The following is a 19943-nucleotide window of genomic DNA, read 5'->3' as shown; positions in this document are numbered from 1 at the left end:
CAAGGAAAGTGGATTACAAATTATAGTCAGAATATAAGTGTGTACTCAGCTCTTGATGCGGAACTTTAATTAATTATGAATGAGTTGAATATAAGTATCTTTACTTTATCATTTTAATCAAAAACTTAATTTATTTTTATATTAATATATTTATATTTTCACGAGTGTGTAAATAACAAGTTATAAAATGGAAGCGGAGATATTAGCATCTGTAACATTTGTATTATTATTTTTGATTTGGTGGAATCATTTGTATTATTATTTAAGACTTTTTGCATATATGTTATTATGCTAAATTTCCCTTTTAGGAACTACTCAAGAAAAATGGGTTTCCAGCCTTAAAAAGGAAGGGAACAAGAAGAAAGGCAGGCAGAATCACTTTCCACACATCTTTAAAACAACCGACAGCTTAACCCTTTATTTATTATTTTATTTAATTTTACTTTTCTCAATCGGTCGGTCCAAAACATATATACCAAGGAGAAGTAATTTAAATATATCTATCTCATTCTACATTCATTATTAAATACATAATGGGGACTTAAATAGAAAAAGGGAAAAATGGAAGGGAAAAAAAATCAAGTTAAAACAAGAAAATATAAGTAAAAGGGCTCTCTTGTACAGTAGAAATTAAGAGTAGGAACAGTAAATGTTCAGATCAAACTCAATTTATGTGATGGGGTGGTGGCAAAAATGAGGCAAAAGGGTAATTGAAACTCTGGTTAATGCTCATCAATGTGTGAGTTAGATAGGAGAGGGTGTGTTTCAAGTGAAGTAGGCTTCACAAGCTCATCATTGATGCACACTATGATCTCTTCAACAACATCATCACCCATTTTCTTGTTGTTAGTTTCTTTAGGTTTAGGTGAAATCAGCAATGGAGGGACTGGTTTATTGTTGCATGTATTTGTTGTTTGTGTGAGCACTCTTGCTCTCTCCACTTGGACCATCCAATCTGTTCTCCAAAGAACTACTAGCATGAGGGAAGCGCATGATGCTTGAGCCGCAAGCAAACCGAGCCAGAGTCCGGCGAACCCCATTTTTATTATGAACCCCATTAGGATAGCTACTGGCATCCCCACGAAGTAGAATGAACCCAAGTTTATGTTGGCTCCAATGGTCGGCCTGGCGCTACCTCTCAGCACACCGCAACCGGTTGTTTGTGGGCAATTGCCGAGCTCGCAAAGCCCGGCAATAGGCAATGCAACGGCTGTAAGCTCGAGGATTTCGGTATCGTTGGTGAAAAACTTGCCCCATTGGTGTCTCATCAAGGTTGTAAACAACATGGCCGAGAGGCCGATCGATACTGCGCAAACGAGGGAGACGATCATGGAAATCCGAGCTTTCCCGGGCCGGTTCGCGCCGAGTTCATTCCCAACTCTTGTGGATACTCCAACGCTTAAAGCTGAAGGGAAACAATAGACTAGAGAAGTTGTTTGAATAAGGATCCCCATGGAAGCAATGGTAGCCTTGGGGTTAACAAGCAAACCACACATCAATATCATGAACTCGTACCACCACCATTCAAGGCAAACCGAGGCACAAGTTGGTACAGCAAGAGCAAGCAGAGAGGACCATCCCCTGAGACAATCGGTGCTTGGAGTTACCCAAGAATCTTTATATACCCCTGAGAAGTAGACGAACGAAGAGAGGAAGAGGAAGACGTTGAGGTTGGTCCAAACCATGGATATAGCCACCCCTGCAACACCAAGCTTGAAATGGAAAACAAGGAGGTAATTCAAGGGGACGTGGAGAACAACAGAGATGGCTGAACAGTAAGTTACGGGCAATGTAATGCTTTGAGTCCTGAGGTAGATTCGAAGCGGGTGAAGAAGTGAGAGGAAAAAGAGGTCGGGAATGGCGAAAAGGATAAATGTATGAGCCACGGATGATATTTCCTGGTTTTGACCACACCAAAGAAGGATAGCTTTCATGTTGACCCACATGAAAGAGATAGGGATAGAAGCCGAGAGGAGGAGAAGCACCGTTCTTTGCAGTGTTAACCCAAGGAGTTTCCATTGTTTGGCCCCATAAGCTTGTCCGCAAATGGGTTCCATTCCCATGGCTAAACCAGAGATTACAGAGTAACCAGTAATGTTGGCAACACCAATGGCAAGAGAACCACCAGCGAGCTCAAGTTCACCAAGGTATCCAAGAAAGAGCATGGAGATCATAGCTCTTGAATATAGCAGTAAACTACTGATCGCTGTCGGGCCTGAGATCTTCCCAATGGCTTTGGTCTCTTCCAGGGCCTGAAAACAAACAAAAGCAAGATAAATAAGCCATTGGGTGATATATTGATAAAAAAAAAAGCATCCTTTTCTAAACAGCTACAGAAACATGATGATATATAAATTTTAAGCTGTTTTTATACCTCAGAGAGAGTAGGGAATCTATGTAGTTCAACATCATCATCATTGGGAATAGGAAGATCCGCAGTTTTGTTCAAAACGGTTTTTGTACAAGGGAGAAATGAAGATGTTGGAGAAGATGGTTTTTGGTTATACATGGCTATAGAGGTTGGCTATCTTAAGATTTTATGGATAAAAGAAGTTACGGGGAAAAAAGGGAAAGGAATGGATAAGTTAAATGAGATTGATTGCAATGGTAAAGAACGTCGACCCTATTTGTGCTTATTATGTTGCTTGTGCTTATTATGGGGGTTGGAGATGATGGAATGAATGTCGATATTTATACACAGGCCATTGGGGCCTACTCTCTGGGGTTCTCAGAACGTGTCGATGTTACAACAGATCGAAGCAAATGCCAGAAATACGTATACTCAAAAATGCTTTGGAAGTTGGAAGGGGGAAGAGGGGGGGCCGCCCATCCTATCCTTTCTTTAGCTTTTTTGTTCTTTTTTCTCTCTCTATGTCTTGAATGTGAAGGTTAGTCACTTCGAATTTGAGTTCCTTTTGTTCAGAGGTCAACAGTCTATACTTAGAGAGAAAAATAGGTTCAAGTTAATAAAGCCTTGTTACTCATCTTTTTATTTGTATGATATAATATTATATCATTAAGAAGATGTGGTGAAAACCCCCATGATGATTTCGCATAACATTTTGTTTTTGGTGTCAATGAAATTTTGTTTGGTATAATGATAATGGACAATTTTTTTTTTGGTTATTCTTTAGACCATTTGTGTGTATTTCTGTATTACTTTAGTTTATCTTGAGTTTGTCAAGTGGGATGGATTGACAGGCAAATTAACTTCAGCCTCTAGTTGGAGAAATGACAGTGGCATATATATCGGCATAAAGACATATATTTTATTTATATTGGCAATGGCTGCTATGTTTGTGCTATTATATATGTGTGTGTGTGTAACTTTTGTAGGCAGGTAAATTGTTTTATTGCATGTTCTACGGCAGCCATGCATATGTCCCTTTTTCACACAACCCATGTGATGAAACCCATACCAAGCACCAGTGGGAAAAACCGAACATCGATCTCTTTGAGACTAGTTGTTCAAGATGTAAGGTGACAAAGCTTTGGCTGACATCTGTGTTTTGCATATATGGTCCCATCTGTTCTGGCTTTTTCTTTTTACTTCATCCGTTTTCGAGGGTAAGTGATGTAGAGATAAACCGGCTTGGCATTCATTGAAAGCAAATAAAATAAAACTTTAACATTACAAAAAGAGAACTTGTGGTGGAGTTTCTTTCTCTAACATAACTGGCTAACACTCCATAGGTGAAAACAAAGTATAAAAAGAAAATTGTTTGTAGTTGCTCCATTAAGAGCCTACTTAATAAATATCGTCTTAAGCAATTAAAATAATACAACTATCGAGTATTGGAGTAGGATGAAAGGCTTTTATCATGCAACACCAAGTTGCAAGGTCTTCAGGTGTCGTCGGGATTTGCAAAGAGATGGGCTTAAGAAATAGTCCGTTTTTTTTCCAAATAGGGGAACAAAATCATGCTTTGTTTGCGGGAAACTAATTGAGAGCTCAAGGAAATGCTAAACAACACGTGGGGTTTTAACTTTCAAGTGACCAATGTGTCATATCCAGTGTTTTTTTTTTTTTTCTGAAAAAAAAGGGGGAGAGGGGCCTTTGTTTAAAAAAGGTTATCACCATGGGATGTGGAGGTAGGTATTGTTTCATGAATGGGACCACCAAGTGTGTTAATGGAGATATGACAGTAGATATGGCTGTATGGAAAACCAGCAGATGGTAGAGAGGGAACACTGATAGACAATTACGTGCTTCAACTGCAACCATTTATAATCTATACTCGTAACACCAGACGGTATAGTGGCTCTATGGGTGAGAAACACTTGATCCTTCCTATTCATCCGAACCAGCTACCCTCCCCTTTTTTTGCTCTTTTTGGCTCATTTTGTAGACGACAAGCAGCTTCAAGAATCAGTTTTTACTTTTGCTGTTTATTACAATAGGTTATTTTACTTATTATCAGATTCCATACGTCAAGCAACTCAAAAAAAACCCAATCGGACAAATGTTCGCCTCAAATTATAAACTTAGAAGAAAAAAAATGTGAACGCAATTTCCTTTTTGTTCGAATTTAGCACTTGTGGAATGGGAAGTGGGGGAGTTGTAGAAATAGGAATTGACAAGATGTTCTAGAATGAAAACGATTATATTCGTTTTCTAGCATTTAACCAGAAAAAAGAAACATTTCACTTTTTATACCAAGTTGTTGTTGAGGTGGAGTCGAGGCAGAATTTTTATTGGCATGTCAAGAAAGAGCTTTCAGTGACAATACCCCAAATATATACAAGTTTCAATGAAGGAAAAGGATATGCAACAGTGACAAGACATTTCAGTATTTTTGACATTTAATAAAGATTTCTATATACTTATTGTCTAGAAACTCGAACAAATTCATAGATACCCCCATTAGAAAAAAGGACTTGATGCTTGCCTGCTTAGTCTTAATAAGCAAAATAAAGAAACAGATGGTATTGATGCCTTAAATAAGTATCACTTACTACAACTTCATATGCCAATTAAATTCAGCTTGAATGTACCAACCAAAAAATAAAAAAGCAGAAAAGAAAAAAACGAATGGCGTTTGATATTTTTTCGTTTTGTTTTGTACGGAGAAAAGTCATAAGTATTCCAATATTATTACTGCTGTTTTCCTGTTTCCAATGTTCCATCCAAATGCCTCAGCTGTGTCAGTGATATAATTTGAAAAATGGCACCAAAACCAATGCATTTCAGCACATTGAGATTGTACAATTTTTAACCTTACTAAGGGTAGAAAGTTCTTCAACGAATCTAGGAGGCACCATAAAGGCTAATAAATAAGGTTACAGTACTGTTAATCAGCCATGTTATGATTGTTACTCGGGGTCTTTTAAATGCTGTGTTCTCAGGTTATGGGGGAGCATTCAAGGCAAAACAGCCTTTCATAAAAGTGCAATAAAACACAAAGAACTTATTCCAATATTCAGATGGCAAGCAAGCAACAAGAAGAGAGGAAGATATATGTTAAAATTTAATAAAAAGAACAGAATAATCATAAAGAGAAACACCCGTTCCATAAAATCAATCAAGCCTTTTTTTTTTCAGGGAAAAATTAAAAGAACCAGAAAAATCAGAGCATAAAAGACATGTCTCTATCAAAAGTATTAAATCAGCACAACTCATACTTTTGGCCACAAAGCACAATTCACCACCTTCATACAGCAAATTCTGGCACACAACAATGCACGAGATTCCAATACATCATGATTGAACCACAAATGGGCAATTGCAATGTTTCCTTTCAACCAATAAAATTCGTTGTACAAAATTAAAAAGTTGATGTTTTCTAAGGAATAGATCCCAATCAGCAGCAACTTATCTTGGTGCTAAAGGAAGTAATAGTCCCAGGACTAATTCTCGAATCAAACACTCCAGGCTTTTTCACTAGCATTACCAGCAGGTGGGCAGATTTTTCGTGCCAAAAAATTCTCCACTGATTTTAGATAATTTGTCTCATCCAGAATTCAATGAAAGCTGAAGTATATCTCTCTTTTTTTTCTTTCTTCTTTTTAAGACAAACCTCATTGAAACTACAAATATTTGTTAGCATTACATTTAAGTTGCCATCATGATCAGAATGCAAAGTGATGCCCCCTCGGTATTTTATTTTCCATCATTTCTATTTTGAAGGGCAGTGTCAATCAATCATTCAGGAAACTTACCGTTCTAGAAACAACTTTGTTCTAAATCTCTGGCTTCTAAGCTCAAAGATGTAAAAGCTTCAAACTCACTAATTGCAGCATAATACACTGATAGTATTTCAGTGTTTCAAATGTCAAAAAAGAAATATAAAGTATTGCCAAACAAAACCTCAGATTGTAATAATTTTATTGATCAATAAAGTAACAATATCCTATATACAAATTCTTTCTATCTTAACATTTAATATTCATGTTGATGGCATACAAAAAATAAGGTACAACAATACCTCATGGGAGTGCTCTGATCTTCTGTGGACTACTTCGAGGGATAGCCAAGATTGCTATCAGTCCACTGGTGAGGGATGCGACTCCAGCTACAGCAAAAGCTGGTGAGTTTCCACCACCAAATAGTTCATCCCATGGTCCACTTCCCATGGACACCACAACCTATTGTTAACAACCAAAGTTTCACAGTTTAAATTGAAAGATTAACACAAGAATTTCTGTCAATGAAACATTATATAATATATATTGCGTTAAGTTGGATTAATAGATCTAAGTATGCTCTTGTTGCACTACAGGAGAGGGGAGTGTTAAGTGTTTTTATTCCATATCTATTAAATACTGAATTTCCAATGCTCTTGATTTCAAGTTGGGCCCCTCCATTTTTTAACAATTGGTTTTAGGTTGGATGGTTAATAAAACTAAACAAAAAGAAGTGAAAAATTAACGAACCATCTTCCATTAAATTGTTGGAGCGGGATGCTTGGTAGTATCTAAAATATTGATGCTACCATGCATGCATTATCCGTGTGCATGTGTGAGTCCATGAGAGAGTTCCTACCAATTAAAATCCTTGGAATAACAATGAATTGTTTAAACCACATATAAAAGAGAGGTCTTATTCCTCCCAAACCTAAATAATATTGACTACTAAGTCAAGTTTACATGGTTCCAACTTATGAAGTTCCTTGAATATTGTTTAAACCTCATATAAGAATGCTACAATAAAGGCTCAAATCCAGTCCACTTCAAATTTTAAAGGGGTGCATCAATCAATGAGATGATCATTTCAAAATACGTGAGACAGCCTGATATTGAATGACATCAAGAACAATGAATTGTTTAAACCCCATATAAGAAACTTATAGATGTTTATAAGAGAAGCTGAAGATGCAATCCACTTCAATTTTTCAAATGTACATCATGTATGAAAATGACCATGTCAAACAGTGTACCCAAAAAAGGACAAGAAAGTAAATCGTGATAAAATGAGTTCAGGAGCTAAGCAATACCTGTGGAATAACAATAGCTAGATTTAAGACTCCCATCGACAATCCTGTAGGACACAACAAAGAGAATAGCGCCTTCACAACTTATCCAGAAGGTAAAAAATAGCAACATTCTAGATACAAAAGTAAAAATATTGCCTACCTTGACCAAGTCCCAAAGACTCAATACGCGTGGATATCAAGGCATATGGAACACTGTAAGTAACCTGCAATAAAATACTAATAGCATCAGTTAAACAGACAAACTAAAAGCTCCCGACTTTTTCTTTCTTTTTGTAAAGAAGATCAATTGAGACTTCAACAGAACAAGGTTAACCTCAGGCCTAGTCATTATTGGACCTGTTTTAAGATCCAGCTGTCATGGTAATTGTACTGACCATTAAATTACAGTACATAGACAGCCAAAAAATGATGTTTTAGGCTTTGAACCAAGATCACCAAGTTGAGATTGATTAGACTGCAATTTTCTCAATGGCTACATAGTCCATGTTGAGAAAACAACTAAAATCAAGATACCTATGTTCTTTACAAATTCAATCAAAACTTCAAAATATTTTCTGTAGGAAAGAGAAAGCAGCTTACCGCCAATGGAAAGCCAAGGATGGAAAAAATCAGTAGTGCAGCAATCACAATGCCAGCTGGGGGTAGATCATGGCCAATATAACCCATATGGTCTGTTACATATGATAGAAGGAGCATTGAGAGAAAGCACAAGGCCATGACAATGTTTGAAACTCCCCAGATAAAACCAGCTCCCCATTTGCTACAAAGCTTCTCCATAAGAACTGAAGTAATTCCCAGAACAACGGAATTCAACATCAATCCAAGTGCCCCCATTCTGACCCCAGAATTATAGTTCACCCCTTCATTTGGCTGACCACCATAGATCTCTCGACCCATCCAGTCAGTGTCAAAGAGTAGAAAAGGGAACCATCCAATCCAATTCAGTGCAGTAACAAACAAGATTATCCATATAGTCCCTGAGAAATATCTAAATGTTCCAAATAATTCCCATAGAAAAGCTTCTTCAGCATTGTCACCTGAGTGTTCAGGTCTCTCTTCATGAGAGGCTGAAGAAATCTCAACCGAACCTAGAGGCACTTCCTTAGCAGCTAAAACACTTACATATGTTGTAACTGCAATAAAAATAACGTCTAGAAAGAAAGCAGATTTGAGATTTGCACAGTCAACGCCACAGGCAGCTGTCATGGTAAATGGAAGAACCTTAAACCACCCACTATAAGATCCTGTTGCATAGCCAAGAACATTACCAACAGCCATAAATAGCGAGAAGTAAGCATTTGCCACTCGAGTTCTTCGATGATCCTTTCCTAACATAAGAAAGACAGAAGATAATGTCAATTTGTGGTTGGTTTCATGGTTTCTATGTTTGTGCATTAAACAGTTACAAAAACGAATTTTTATGGTACTTGACAATACAAATAACTCCACCATTGTAATTTTAATTTGTTTGCGTGTACATTTGAGTAGCAAAAATGTAAACATAAAAGTATCTTCGCTGCCTTGTGGTTAGAATTGCAAATTGGCAACAACAACTATCAAATTTGTTCTATTTATTCTATGTGAAGGCACTTTAGGTATTATTGTCATGAAATGTTTTAAGATGGGGACAACCTATTGGAAATTTTGGGACAGAAAAGTTTGGCCCCACGCTTAGAAAATACATTCAAAGGTGTCACAAAAGAAATTATAAGCACGAAGATTTATCCTCTAAAATGGCAATTTTGTCATGATTACTATGTGATAATTGAATAAACAAGAACTATAAGAAAAATATTGACTAGTTTGAAAAATTCTTTGTCAAATACTTCATGAAATTGCATGACTGGTACATACATAGTTGGTATTAAATATTGAATAAACAAGACCTATGGGAAAAATATTGACTAGTTTGAAAAATCCACCACCAATGATTGCCTAATAAGACAGGGTCATAGCAACTAAACAAAGACTTGCTTATGCCAATATATATTTTGAGATGGATGCTCTGATGGAGATACCACAAACAGTCGATGTGCAGTCAGAAGGTGACGCGGTATAATCAGCCCACTGCTCACATAGCTCAGTCTCAAAGAGATGGACTTCTTCCGCTACCAAATACCCAAGATTAAGGAACTTTAGTCACATTAACTAGTGCAGATTATGATGAATACTTATAGTATCAAACATCAAAACAATAGTCTTCTCCCATGGTTTCTGTTGCTCAATCAGGTAATTCCTTTGATTGCCTAACACAATCTCCCTCCAATGACGCTTGGATACATGACCAATAAAATCATTTTCTCTACTCTTGCTTCTCCCTTACCTCCTCACCTAGCTAATAGATCTCGAACTGTCATTGAAGGGGTAGGAGAAATTCATCCTCTTTCTTCCATTTCATTAAGAGTCAGTTTTATATGCCCCACAATGTCGTACAGCTTGATTTCCAATAGTAAACTTCGTAAAAAACCTTGATTGAAGAGTCATCTTTGATTCTCATTTCGTTTTTGTGTAGGATCAAAGTACAAGAAAATGATCAGCGAAGGACATCAAACACAGATTATAATATCTTTCTTACCTAGCTACATCAACCATTCTTCTTCTACCGTTTTAGTTTATCTTCCCGTTGCACTTGGTTGTTTCTCATGAAAAATAGAATTGAGTTGTTTAATATTTTCAAATTTTTTGTTCTGAGATTCATGATCACTTTAGTGTTTCCATTAGTGTTCTACACAGTGACAATGCTCTAGAATATAAACTCTCCATTCCTTTTCAACAATTCATGACTTCTCAAGAAATCATACATCAAACTTCTTGTTTAAATACCCCCACAATAAAACAGAAAGGTTGAACATAAGGACCGCCATCTCATTTAGACAATTTGTATCATGCTCATTTATTATAAAGTACCACTTCATTTTTTAGGGGATGTTGTTCTAACTGAATACTATTCAATCAATTGTATGCTCTTTTTGGTATTGCAAAATCAAATTCCTTATTCTATTGTCTTCCCAAGTTAGCCATCTTACCCTTTCTCTACTCGTGTTTATACTTTCTTTGTACACATTCATACACCAGAAAAAGATAAACTTCCTCCAAATTCATTAACTACATATTCATGGGGGACTCTCACCATCAAAAAGGGTACAAATGCTATGATCCAACCACTAAAAAATGTTTTGTGTAAGCAGATGTAACCTTCTTTGAGGCATCTCCCTATTTCCACTCTCAACCACTTGACCAAAAAGATGTTGGAGAAGCTCTCCCAACTCCTATCTTTCCTATTCCTAATGTTACACCATCAACTAGATTTCCTCAAGTATACTCCCGACGACCATCTACACTTGCTCCTAATTATCCTTGTACATATACAAAACGGATGTGTGTTCCAAGTGGCTAATCTCCTACGCCATCAATCTTACCTCAAGCAGAAGAACCTATTCAACCCATAGCAAGGTATTCATTCTTCTCATAATCCTTAGTCCATTTAGCATGTTATCCAATAATTTGGGGTGAGAATGAGTGAAGCAGATAACTCGGTCTTTTACCATCATACCAATCATGGAAAGTGCATCTATCTAGTGGTATATGTGGATGACATTGTTATTATAGATGATGATCATTAAAGAATTATTCAACTCAAGCAACATCTCTTCAACAATTTTCAAACTAAAGACTCGGGGAAGTTTAAATATATTATGGGCATTCAAGTAGCGCAATCAAACAAAAGCATTGTTACATCTTAGAGGAAGTATGCATTGGATATTCTGAAAGAAACAAGAATGTTGGATTGTAAACCTATGGATCCTGATGCTAAGCGTGTTTCACGACAGGCGAGCCGCTAAAGGATCCTAGTCAATATCAAAGATAAGTTGGGAAACTTAATTATCTCATTATCACATTTTCATATACTTCCTTTACAATAAGTGTGGTTAGTCAATTCCTCCAATTGAAATGCAATAATACGCATCCTTAGATATGCGAAAGGTGCCCCTGGGCAGGGTTTATTATATTAATAAAAAGTAATACACAAGTTGGTGGATACTCATAGGCCAGTTGGGTAAGATCTCCCTCAAATAGGTAGTTCACTTCAAGATATTGTGTCTTTATTTGAAGGAATCTAATATCATGAAGGAGAAAAAAAAGATATTGTAGCAAGATCGAGCACAAAAGCAGAATATTGAAAAAGTAAGGAATTTTATTTACTTTAATTTCTTTCCTTTACTCTTATAACTAATATAAATAGGATACTATATGATGTGAATAAACACAAGTTTTCTCTTCTCATAAATTTTTGTTTACTTTTTCTCGATTTCTACTTCCATTACAAAGTCCATTTTGAGGCAGTTCAACAGAAGTAACTATAGGAGCATATCTAACAAGGTAAAAAGCCACAAAGAGGGAGTTAAAAGCTATTCAGAACTTAAAGAGGGAGTTAAAAGCTATTCAGATCTTAGTTTTGAGGAATGGTTCCAAAACAAGCTTCCTTAAACTTAGAGCTACGAGAACAATAAAGTGAGTGTTGTATAGACAACAGTCACGAGTACAATGGTTATGGGAACAAGATCTCCATATAGCTTACTTTTATATGATAGTGAAGAGTCATCAATGCAAGAATTCAATAAAGATATTGCTTGAAGAAAACAGGAACAGGTTGGATTTGTTCCCCCAAATTTCAACAGAAGTTACACCTTCATTTCAAAGTCAACTTGGCACCAATGATCCTAACCTTGTTGCCTAACTATTAAGCTTTGGCAAACAATAATAACAACAAAAGAACAGCATTAAGATTTACAATCTCTATTAATGGGGGGCTTTAAGGTTTTTTTTAAGGGAGCAAAAGGGGTGAGGGTGACCCCCTTTCCTCTACCTCTCTATATTGACAATTATATTTTATCAAGACTTTTGGACAGTGCAGCAAAGGTTGGAATTTTTGCTTACCATAAAAAAGGCAACAAGCTTCGCATAACCCATCATAGCATCATGGATGACTTGCTCATCTTGACTTTGTTCAAGGAATCAAGATGGTATTGGAATAGTTCTATCTATTCGCTGGGCATCAGATTAATAATGCAAAGTATGAACTTTACCCCATTGGAGTAAAGAAAAGTTTATGGCTATCCATGAAGCATCAAGGTTTAAGCTTGGTAAACTTCTAGTTAGGTACCTTAGAATGCCTTTGGTCACTAGAAGGCTATCCAAGAGGGACGGTAAACTACTTACTGAGACAATAGGGGCCAAGATTGCAGGATGGTCTTTAAAACATTTATCATATACTTGTCAAACTGATACAATCAATCTTCCATATTCAGAACTAATGGTGTAGACATTTCATGCTCCCAAAGCATGCATTCACAAACTCTCACTACTATGTTCAAGCTTCTTATGAAAGGACAAGGAGGGGATTGCTACTAGAGCCATATTTTTTTGTCAAAACTAGAAGCCCTAGGCATAAAAGAAAACATGGAACCAGACATGCTTTCCCAGAAATTTCTGGACTGTATTGACAAAAGTGGGTTCTCTTTGGATAGCTTGGGCAAAAATATATATAGTCTTAAAGGGAAGAAAATCTATGAATTTTCCTCCCAAATAAGTTGCAGTTGGAACTAGAGAGAACTTTTACAAATGAGGCAAACTGCTATGCAAGTGGTAACTAAAGGAGATGCTGGAAGATGTAGTTGGCCTTTTAAAGGTAATAAATTTCAAGTACCAGGTGTTTGGAATGCAATAAGGCATTGAGGGGAAATGTAACTTGGCACAAAGAACTACAGTCCAAGGCTCTTCATTCCAACCACTCACTCACTGATTGCTTGGATGGTAGTTTTGAACAGACTTCCAACCACGGACTTACTCATTGACTAGGAGATGACACTTGACAAGGGTTACTCCCTCTGCAAGCGTGAAAGAGAGACTAGAGAACACTTGTTTTCAAAACGCAGCTTTACAAAGAAGATACGGCAACAACAAGCAAGAAGCTGGGAGGAAGAGTTGTGATGGATCAGTATGAAAATCAAAAGCAAGAGCTTGGCAAAAACCATCATACGCGTAGCTTGGACTACCATGATTTATTTTGTCAAAGAAGGAATAGTAGAATCCATACACATAATGAGAGGACTGAAGACAACTTGCTAGAGCAAATTAGAGGAGTGGTAGCGATGCAACTGTACAACCAAAAAAATATTAGATTGGGTACTATTGATTTGACACAGTATACGCACTGGAAGCTAAACTTTGAGATGTTTGATTAATTGTACAACAAAGAACATGAGTTGTAATTCTGCAGCAGCTATGCTGCTTTCTTGGATAATAAAATTCAACTACTTATTCAAATACATATATATGTATATGAGGGGGTTGAAACCATCTGATTAGCATATATGGTCTTATAACATATAAATGCCCAACAATCTCAGAAGTTTATTCATTCTTGAAGGAAAACTAACATATTATATAATAGTTAATCCGATCAAACTCCATAATAAACAAACCCAAATTGGCAACACCCAAGACTAGCACATTGCATTTGCAAATTAACCACCAAACTCAATTGAAGCAATCGAATAGTCCAACAAAACTGTCTGAATGAAAAAATAAGACAGAAAATAATATTGTAATATAATTATTATAACAACCAACATTGTATCAGAAAGCGAAGGGACACAACAGTCCACCGAGTTTTTGTTCTGAAAGACGATGTTTCGACAAGCACTAAAGGCACGGTTATAAATAGATAAGGAAATACCAATTATCAAATGTAAAATAATTTATATTCCAGGATGACATATTTGCTTTATCTTTAAAAAAGATGCCATATAAAGCGATATAAATATACTTTTTCCCATTTAAATAATTAAACCCCAAAAAAATGAAAAAAAAAAAAAGAGAAAGAAACATAAATGAAGGAACAGAAACTAACCAGTAAGATCAGCAAGTAGAGCTCTACAAGGACCTTGAGTCACGTTATTAGCAACATCAAGAATCCAAAACCCGAAAACAAACGCCACGATAGCTCTCGGCCGGGACGCCTCTGTATCGCCGAACAACCATCCGATATCGGCGGAGTGACCGATGATCAAAACGGCAACGATAATCGAAACTGCACCAGCCACGATAAAAGGTCGGCGACGACCGAAGCGGCTGGTGCATCGGTCGCTCATGTGTCCCACCAGAGGTTGTACCAGAAGGCCCGAAAGCGGCCCGCAAAGCCATATGATGCTGGCCCACTGGTGAGGTATACCTAGCTCTTGAACGTAAGGTGTCAAGAGCGAGAGCTGTAAAGCCCATCCGAACTGTATCCCGCATGCCACGGAAGTGACTCGAAGCAGCTGCCGGAGCCGAACTCTAGCTCGAACCGGCGGTCGTGTTGAAGACGCCGGAGGTCTCCCTCTAGCTTGTTGGCGGTTTACTTCGGGGATCGCCATCCCTTCCCTTTGAATTTCACGATATTTCTCCTTTCCTTCTTTCTTTCTTTCTCTCTCTCTCTCTCTCCACAACCCCTTCTGTTTCTCTCGCTAAAACCGGGTTTTCAGGGTCTAAAGGTTCGTCCCTTGCAGAGAAAGTGGCGGTTCCAGCTGAGAGAGTGTCCACAGTGAGACTGGCGGGTTTGAGTGTGACGAGGGAAACAGCCAGAAATTTGAAATGGCCTTGGAATTGAACAAAATTACAAACAAAGCCTCACACAAATAAAAGCTAAAAACTAGGGAGAGAGAGGACTGACTGAATTGGAAATTTCTAGTCTATTACAAGGGCAAATTTCGGATCAGACATATTTTTCGTTCTTTCGGACAGTATCGTAACCTCACTCAAACAGCTAAGATTTCTTTTTCCCCGTTTCGAAATTTTAGGACGTATCCTCAAATGACGAAACTAGCCTTTGAAGAAAACAAAAGAAAATGGTTATTTTGGGGAAAACGGAAACAAATTCCAATAATTAAACATTAGCTTTTAGCTTTCTAGCTTTTGAGGCTGTTAAAAAAGAGCATATGCTTAATTGCCAGGTACCCAAAGGGTTACTTCCACTTAGTGCTATTTGAATTGTCGTCTTATGAGTGTCCTATCAGTCTTCGCCATAACAAGTAAATATTTAAGTATTTTGAACCCAAAAGATTAACATCAACAAATGAAATTGGGATTGGGATTGGATCTTAGCTAATTATAGTCAACAGGAGAAAATCTTAGCTAATCTAGGCGATTGGGTTGGCAAACATTGTTTAGAGGCTTGCCAGCCTAGCCTGCTTGACTTTTTGAGTTTTGGCTCTTATCTTTGCTTCTCCATACAATTCTAGTCCATGACTCACTACTTTGGTCACCATCTTTCTTTCTTTTCACCTTACTAATAATTTACTTTAATTTCAATCATTCAACAATATTATAACTTTCAAACCTAACTTCTTTTATTTTTATTTTTTAAACTATAAACTCTTTGATATATAAAATATTTTTTTTAAATTGTTTAACTCGTTGCAGTACAACTCAATATTAAATAAGATGGCATACATATTGAACATGTTTTAGAAAGTTAGGGTATGTTTATGTTTAATTGAGGACAAGTGACTAATATCTCAACATATAACCCTATTGCAAATTAATAGTACATTAAAATCTTATTTAATAAATTGAAATTTTAAACGTTGAATTTGAATTATAATATTTGCTTGATGTAAATCTAAATAGAATTATATTATTTCATAAACATAAATTATAAATTACATTTTACATTTTTCTTTAATTTTAAATATTGCATATTATTTTTTTAAAAGTAAATTTTAAACAATTTTACTATAAATATTATGGTGGGTAAGAGAGGATGAGCCATGAAAATCAAAGATATAGAGGAGACGGGAGACCAATAATTAGAGATAGTGGTTAGTCCAAAGAGGAATAGTCTAGTTTAATTATAACAACTAATTGAGATGACAGATACGACAATTTTATTTGTTTAAACTTTTTTAAGGAATGACAATATATATATACACAATTAGATGCACGTTTATAAACAGGAATGACAATTTTATTTGTTACAACCATTTTTTTCATTAAGGAATCACAATTTATATATAACTAGTTTGTATTTTCATACATATGCATATAATCTAAATTTTAAATTAATTATAATACGAAAATATTTAGCATATAATATTATTATAATTTTAGAAAATCATATTTATTATTTTCATATAAAAATTAAAAAACAATATGTAATGATTTAGTAATATTTTAAGATTGTTGTTTTGATATAAAAATTAAAAAATAACATTAATAACATTATGCAATATAAGATTAATTTAGTGAATCATTCATATTTTTAAAATAATCAAATATTACACCCTATAATTATTAGAGCCGAGCCTGATAACTATTAGGGTTTTCTATTGTAACATATTATAGGTTCCCAAGTAAAATATAAAGAGAACCACGTGGGAAGTTGAAATATGATTTATTATCTCATAAATCTATAAAGTTTTTAAATATAGTAAATTTCTAAATATATTTTGGAAATTATGAATCAAATATCTCAATTGCATGAAAATAACAACATAAAGCTATTTATCTCATTTAGATGATGGGCATGGTTTTTATTATAGTCACAAAATGACTAATAATGTCCATGATAAAGGGTGTATAAATGAGTGATATTATAATTAAATTAATGATTGGCTAGTTGTTGTCCTTAAATATGACTATGTTCTGAAAATATGAAACACCCCTGTGTGTATATGGTTTGTTGAAAAAAGAAGTCATATCACTTGAGCATTTATACACAATGAGTTTTAAGGTCTTATATCGACTATGAAAATAAGCTATGAAAAAATAGAAAATATGTTTGTCTTATTTCACTTACGGATTTGGGGTCTCTTTATAACAACTTACTTGGTAGAAAATAAATAAATAAGCAAAATGTGAAGCCATCTTGATAAGTGATAACAATAAATTGATAATTGTACAAAGGGTATCCTTAATGACATTCTTTTGCGAAAGAATGAGTAATCGAATATGGTGAGAGTTCACTATTGTAACTTCAAGAAACAAATGAATATAAAGTTTATTATGCGGTATATATTATTAACATGGAAGAATGAGAAATATACTCTTAATAGTCTCATAACATAAATGTGTTAGAATGTTATAATTACGGGAACACTCTCGTTGGAATCTACCTATGTGAGTGGAAGTGTGATCGCTTTAGGAGCTCAAAGGCTTAGCTCTAACAACACTCGTGAAAAGAGGTTATAGGCACGTGACTATAATAGTGTCCCTAGATATTGTGTATTGAATGGTGTCGAAATCATTTTGTGAGATATGTTTGGCTAATTAAATGGAATAGTTGGTTCAAAGATTAGTTTATGCAATTTCAATTAATTTTAACTTGTTTTGAGTGAGTGAAGGTTCAATTGTAAGATTCATTCATTCATGCAATTTATTTCAAAGATATCAAAATTTAGAATATCTTTAAATTGGGAGGGAGAAATTGTTGGAATATTTTCGAATATATATAATGTTTCAATAGTTGCAAGTGAAAAGTTATAAGTAACCAATAGTTATATTACTTGAATATTAACCAAGAGTTGCAATGAGTTGTGTCTCTTATAACTAAGAGTTATGTTACTTGATTATTAACAAACAATTATGATTATTTAAGTAATATGCAATGAATAATTGTGTTTATTACTGAAAAATGTGATCATCCGTTTAAATAGTTATGTTTTTATGAAAAGATATGATAACTATAAATAGGAATGAAATTTCAGTTTCATGGTACACCAAAAAACTTAGAAAATGTTTCTTTATTCTCTTCCATCTTCTAATGTTCAAATATCATTCTATAATCATAAATTTTTTATAGAATTTGATACACTTACTATATTCTACTTAATGCTCAGCGAACTGTTTTGTCAGCGCAAGACACCCAAAGTCATTAGGCTTCATTTTATCCTTAAGGTTCATTTGCAAGTAACTCTTTTGCACACTAAAATTTATGTAAGGGCGAATAGAACCTTAAAGATAATAGTGTGGTTACAAGCCTTGAAGCCTTTAATTAATTTTTCATAAAGTTCATTTTCATCCCATGCACCAACAAGTATGGCAGTGGATTGATAATGCAACACTAGCATTTAAGATGCTAAAGCTAGCTTTGTTTATAGCACTTGTGTTAGTGTTACCAAGCTTTGAGAATCATTTTGCAATGGGGTAGAAGTTGTTCTTACTAAAAAAGGATTGCCCTTAGTTTATTTAGTAAGGCTTTGGCCCCCAAGCCCCAAGCCTTATTCGTTTATGGTCGAGAAATGATAGTTGTTCAGTTGGCAACATAGAAATGGAGCCTTTATTTGGTAAGTGGACACATGAAAAAATTAGAACTTATCATAAGACTTTGTAATTTTTATCCAACACTTAGGCCGCTACTCTATATTAGTTATGAGTGATTAAAATACTAGAATATGATTTTGAAATAATTTATAAGAAAGAAGTTAGTAATATAATAGCTTAGGTGCTTTCAGGGAATCCTAATTTTAGCAATCCACAACGTCTTCAAATGTTTACAATGACCATCAATCAAATGGCTAAAATTAGTGCATCCTATATATTATGGAATGGCAAGCAGTTGGAGAGAAAAGGTAAGATTGTGGTAGGTAATGAACTTGCACTTCAGAAAGAAATCTTGGAATATTTCCATAATAATCTGATGGAGGCATTCAAGTGCTCAAGTGACTGCCGGTAAATTAGTTGGTGTATTATATTAAAAAGGGTTGTAGAAGGTTGTGAGCTACTGAGTAAGAGAATGTATGAAGTGTTAAAGGTGTAAGACTGATAATACAACTAAAGTAGGTTTACTACAACTCTGACATATTCCAACAAGGGCTTGGGTTGAGATTAGTATGGTTTTTTAGAGGGTATTCTTAATTCTAAAGGTAAAGACACATTTATTATGGAAGCGATAAGCTAAGTATGTTAATTTTGAAGATGTATCTTACCCTTTCTTTGGTTTGGTTGTTGCACCGGAATCTTTTACCCATTTTTTAAGGTTACATTATATGCTCGATAACATTGCCACAAACAAAGATAGAGTTTTTATAAGTTCCTTCTAAAAGTAACTTTTCAAAAGGCTGGGAACTTGCAGAACCTTCAATAGCATATCATCCATAAACAAGTGGTCAAATAAAGGTAGTTAAGCATTGTTTGGAGGGATATCTATGTTGCATGATTTGTGAAAACCCCTGTGATTGGAGTTATTGGTTGGCTCTAGTTAAATGATGTTACAACACTTCCTACCATTCATATGTTCACACTACTCCTTACCAGGGTCTTTATGGCTAAGCAGCACTCATCCATTTACCTTATATGGTAGGATAGTTTGTTGCGGGAAGTTGCTAACTAGACTTGATATTCCACTTGCAAAGAACTTAAGAAAATGAAAGTAACGGTTGATAAGAAGAGAATTGAAAGAGAGTTTGAGGCGGAAAATCCGATTCATTTGAAATTATAGCCATATAAGCAAAATTCAGTGAAACATGAATC

General features: G+C 35.3%; 2 protein-coding genes across 2 annotated transcripts; both read right to left on the bottom strand.

Annotated features, from left to right (window-relative positions):
- Positions 1 to 389: 389 nt before the first annotated feature.
- LOC108452046 (protein DETOXIFICATION 48-like) lies at positions 390 to 2984 on the bottom strand. Its single transcript, XM_017749777.2, has 2 exons — positions 2375 to 2984; positions 390 to 2252 (listed from the first exon to the last, which is right to left on the bottom strand). The coding sequence occupies exons 1-2, from the start codon at positions 2507 to 2509 to the stop codon at positions 723 to 725; spliced, it is 1665 nt and encodes a 554-aa protein (XP_017605266.1). The 5' UTR covers positions 2510 to 2984; the 3' UTR covers positions 390 to 722.
- Positions 2985 to 6293: 3309 nt separating this feature from the next.
- On the bottom strand, positions 6294 to 15366 carry LOC108453481 (sucrose transport protein SUC4-like). The gene is made up of 5 exons (XM_017751605.2): positions 14347 to 15366; positions 8013 to 8761; positions 7573 to 7636; positions 7434 to 7477; positions 6294 to 6585 (listed from the first exon to the last, which is right to left on the bottom strand). Exons 1-5 carry the CDS (start codon positions 14849 to 14851, stop codon positions 6427 to 6429), a joined length of 1521 nt encoding a protein of 506 aa, XP_017607094.2. The 5' UTR covers positions 14852 to 15366; the 3' UTR covers positions 6294 to 6426.
- Between the last annotated feature and the right edge of the window lie 4577 nt (positions 15367 to 19943).

The sequence above is a fragment of the Gossypium arboreum genome, chromosome 5 (genome assembly GCF_025698485.1).
Source record: "Gossypium arboreum isolate Shixiya-1 chromosome 5, ASM2569848v2, whole genome shotgun sequence".
Taxonomy (NCBI): Eukaryota; Viridiplantae; Streptophyta; class Magnoliopsida; order Malvales; family Malvaceae; genus Gossypium; species Gossypium arboreum.
The sequence above is the reverse complement of the archived record's forward strand: the minus strand, read 5'-3'. Positions and strand labels throughout refer to the sequence as shown.

What these genes read in the sequence shown, in the direction of transcription:
- LOC108452046 (XM_017749777.2), bottom strand. Translation starts at nt 2,509, where the DNA reads ATGTATAACCAAAAACCATCTTCTCCAACATCTTCATTTCTCCCTTGT. An exon ending in GATTCCCTACTCTCTCTGAG is followed by an intron (nt 2,253 to 2,374) that starts GTATAAAAACAG and finishes GTTTGTTTTCAG; the next exon opens with GCCCTGGAAGAGACCAAAGC.
- LOC108453481 (XM_017751605.2), bottom strand. Translation starts at nt 14,851, where the DNA reads ATGGCGATCCCCGAAGTAAACCGCCAACAAGCTAGAGGGAGACCTCCG. An exon ending in TCCTTGGCTTTCCATTGGCG is followed by an intron (nt 7,637 to 8,012) that starts GTAAGCTGCTTT and finishes ATTTTATTGCAG; the next exon opens with GTTACTTACAGTGTTCCATA. An exon ending in TAGCTATTGTTATTCCACAG is followed by an intron (nt 6,586 to 7,433) that starts GTATTGCTTAGC and finishes TGTTAACAATAG; the next exon opens with GTTGTGGTGTCCATGGGAAG.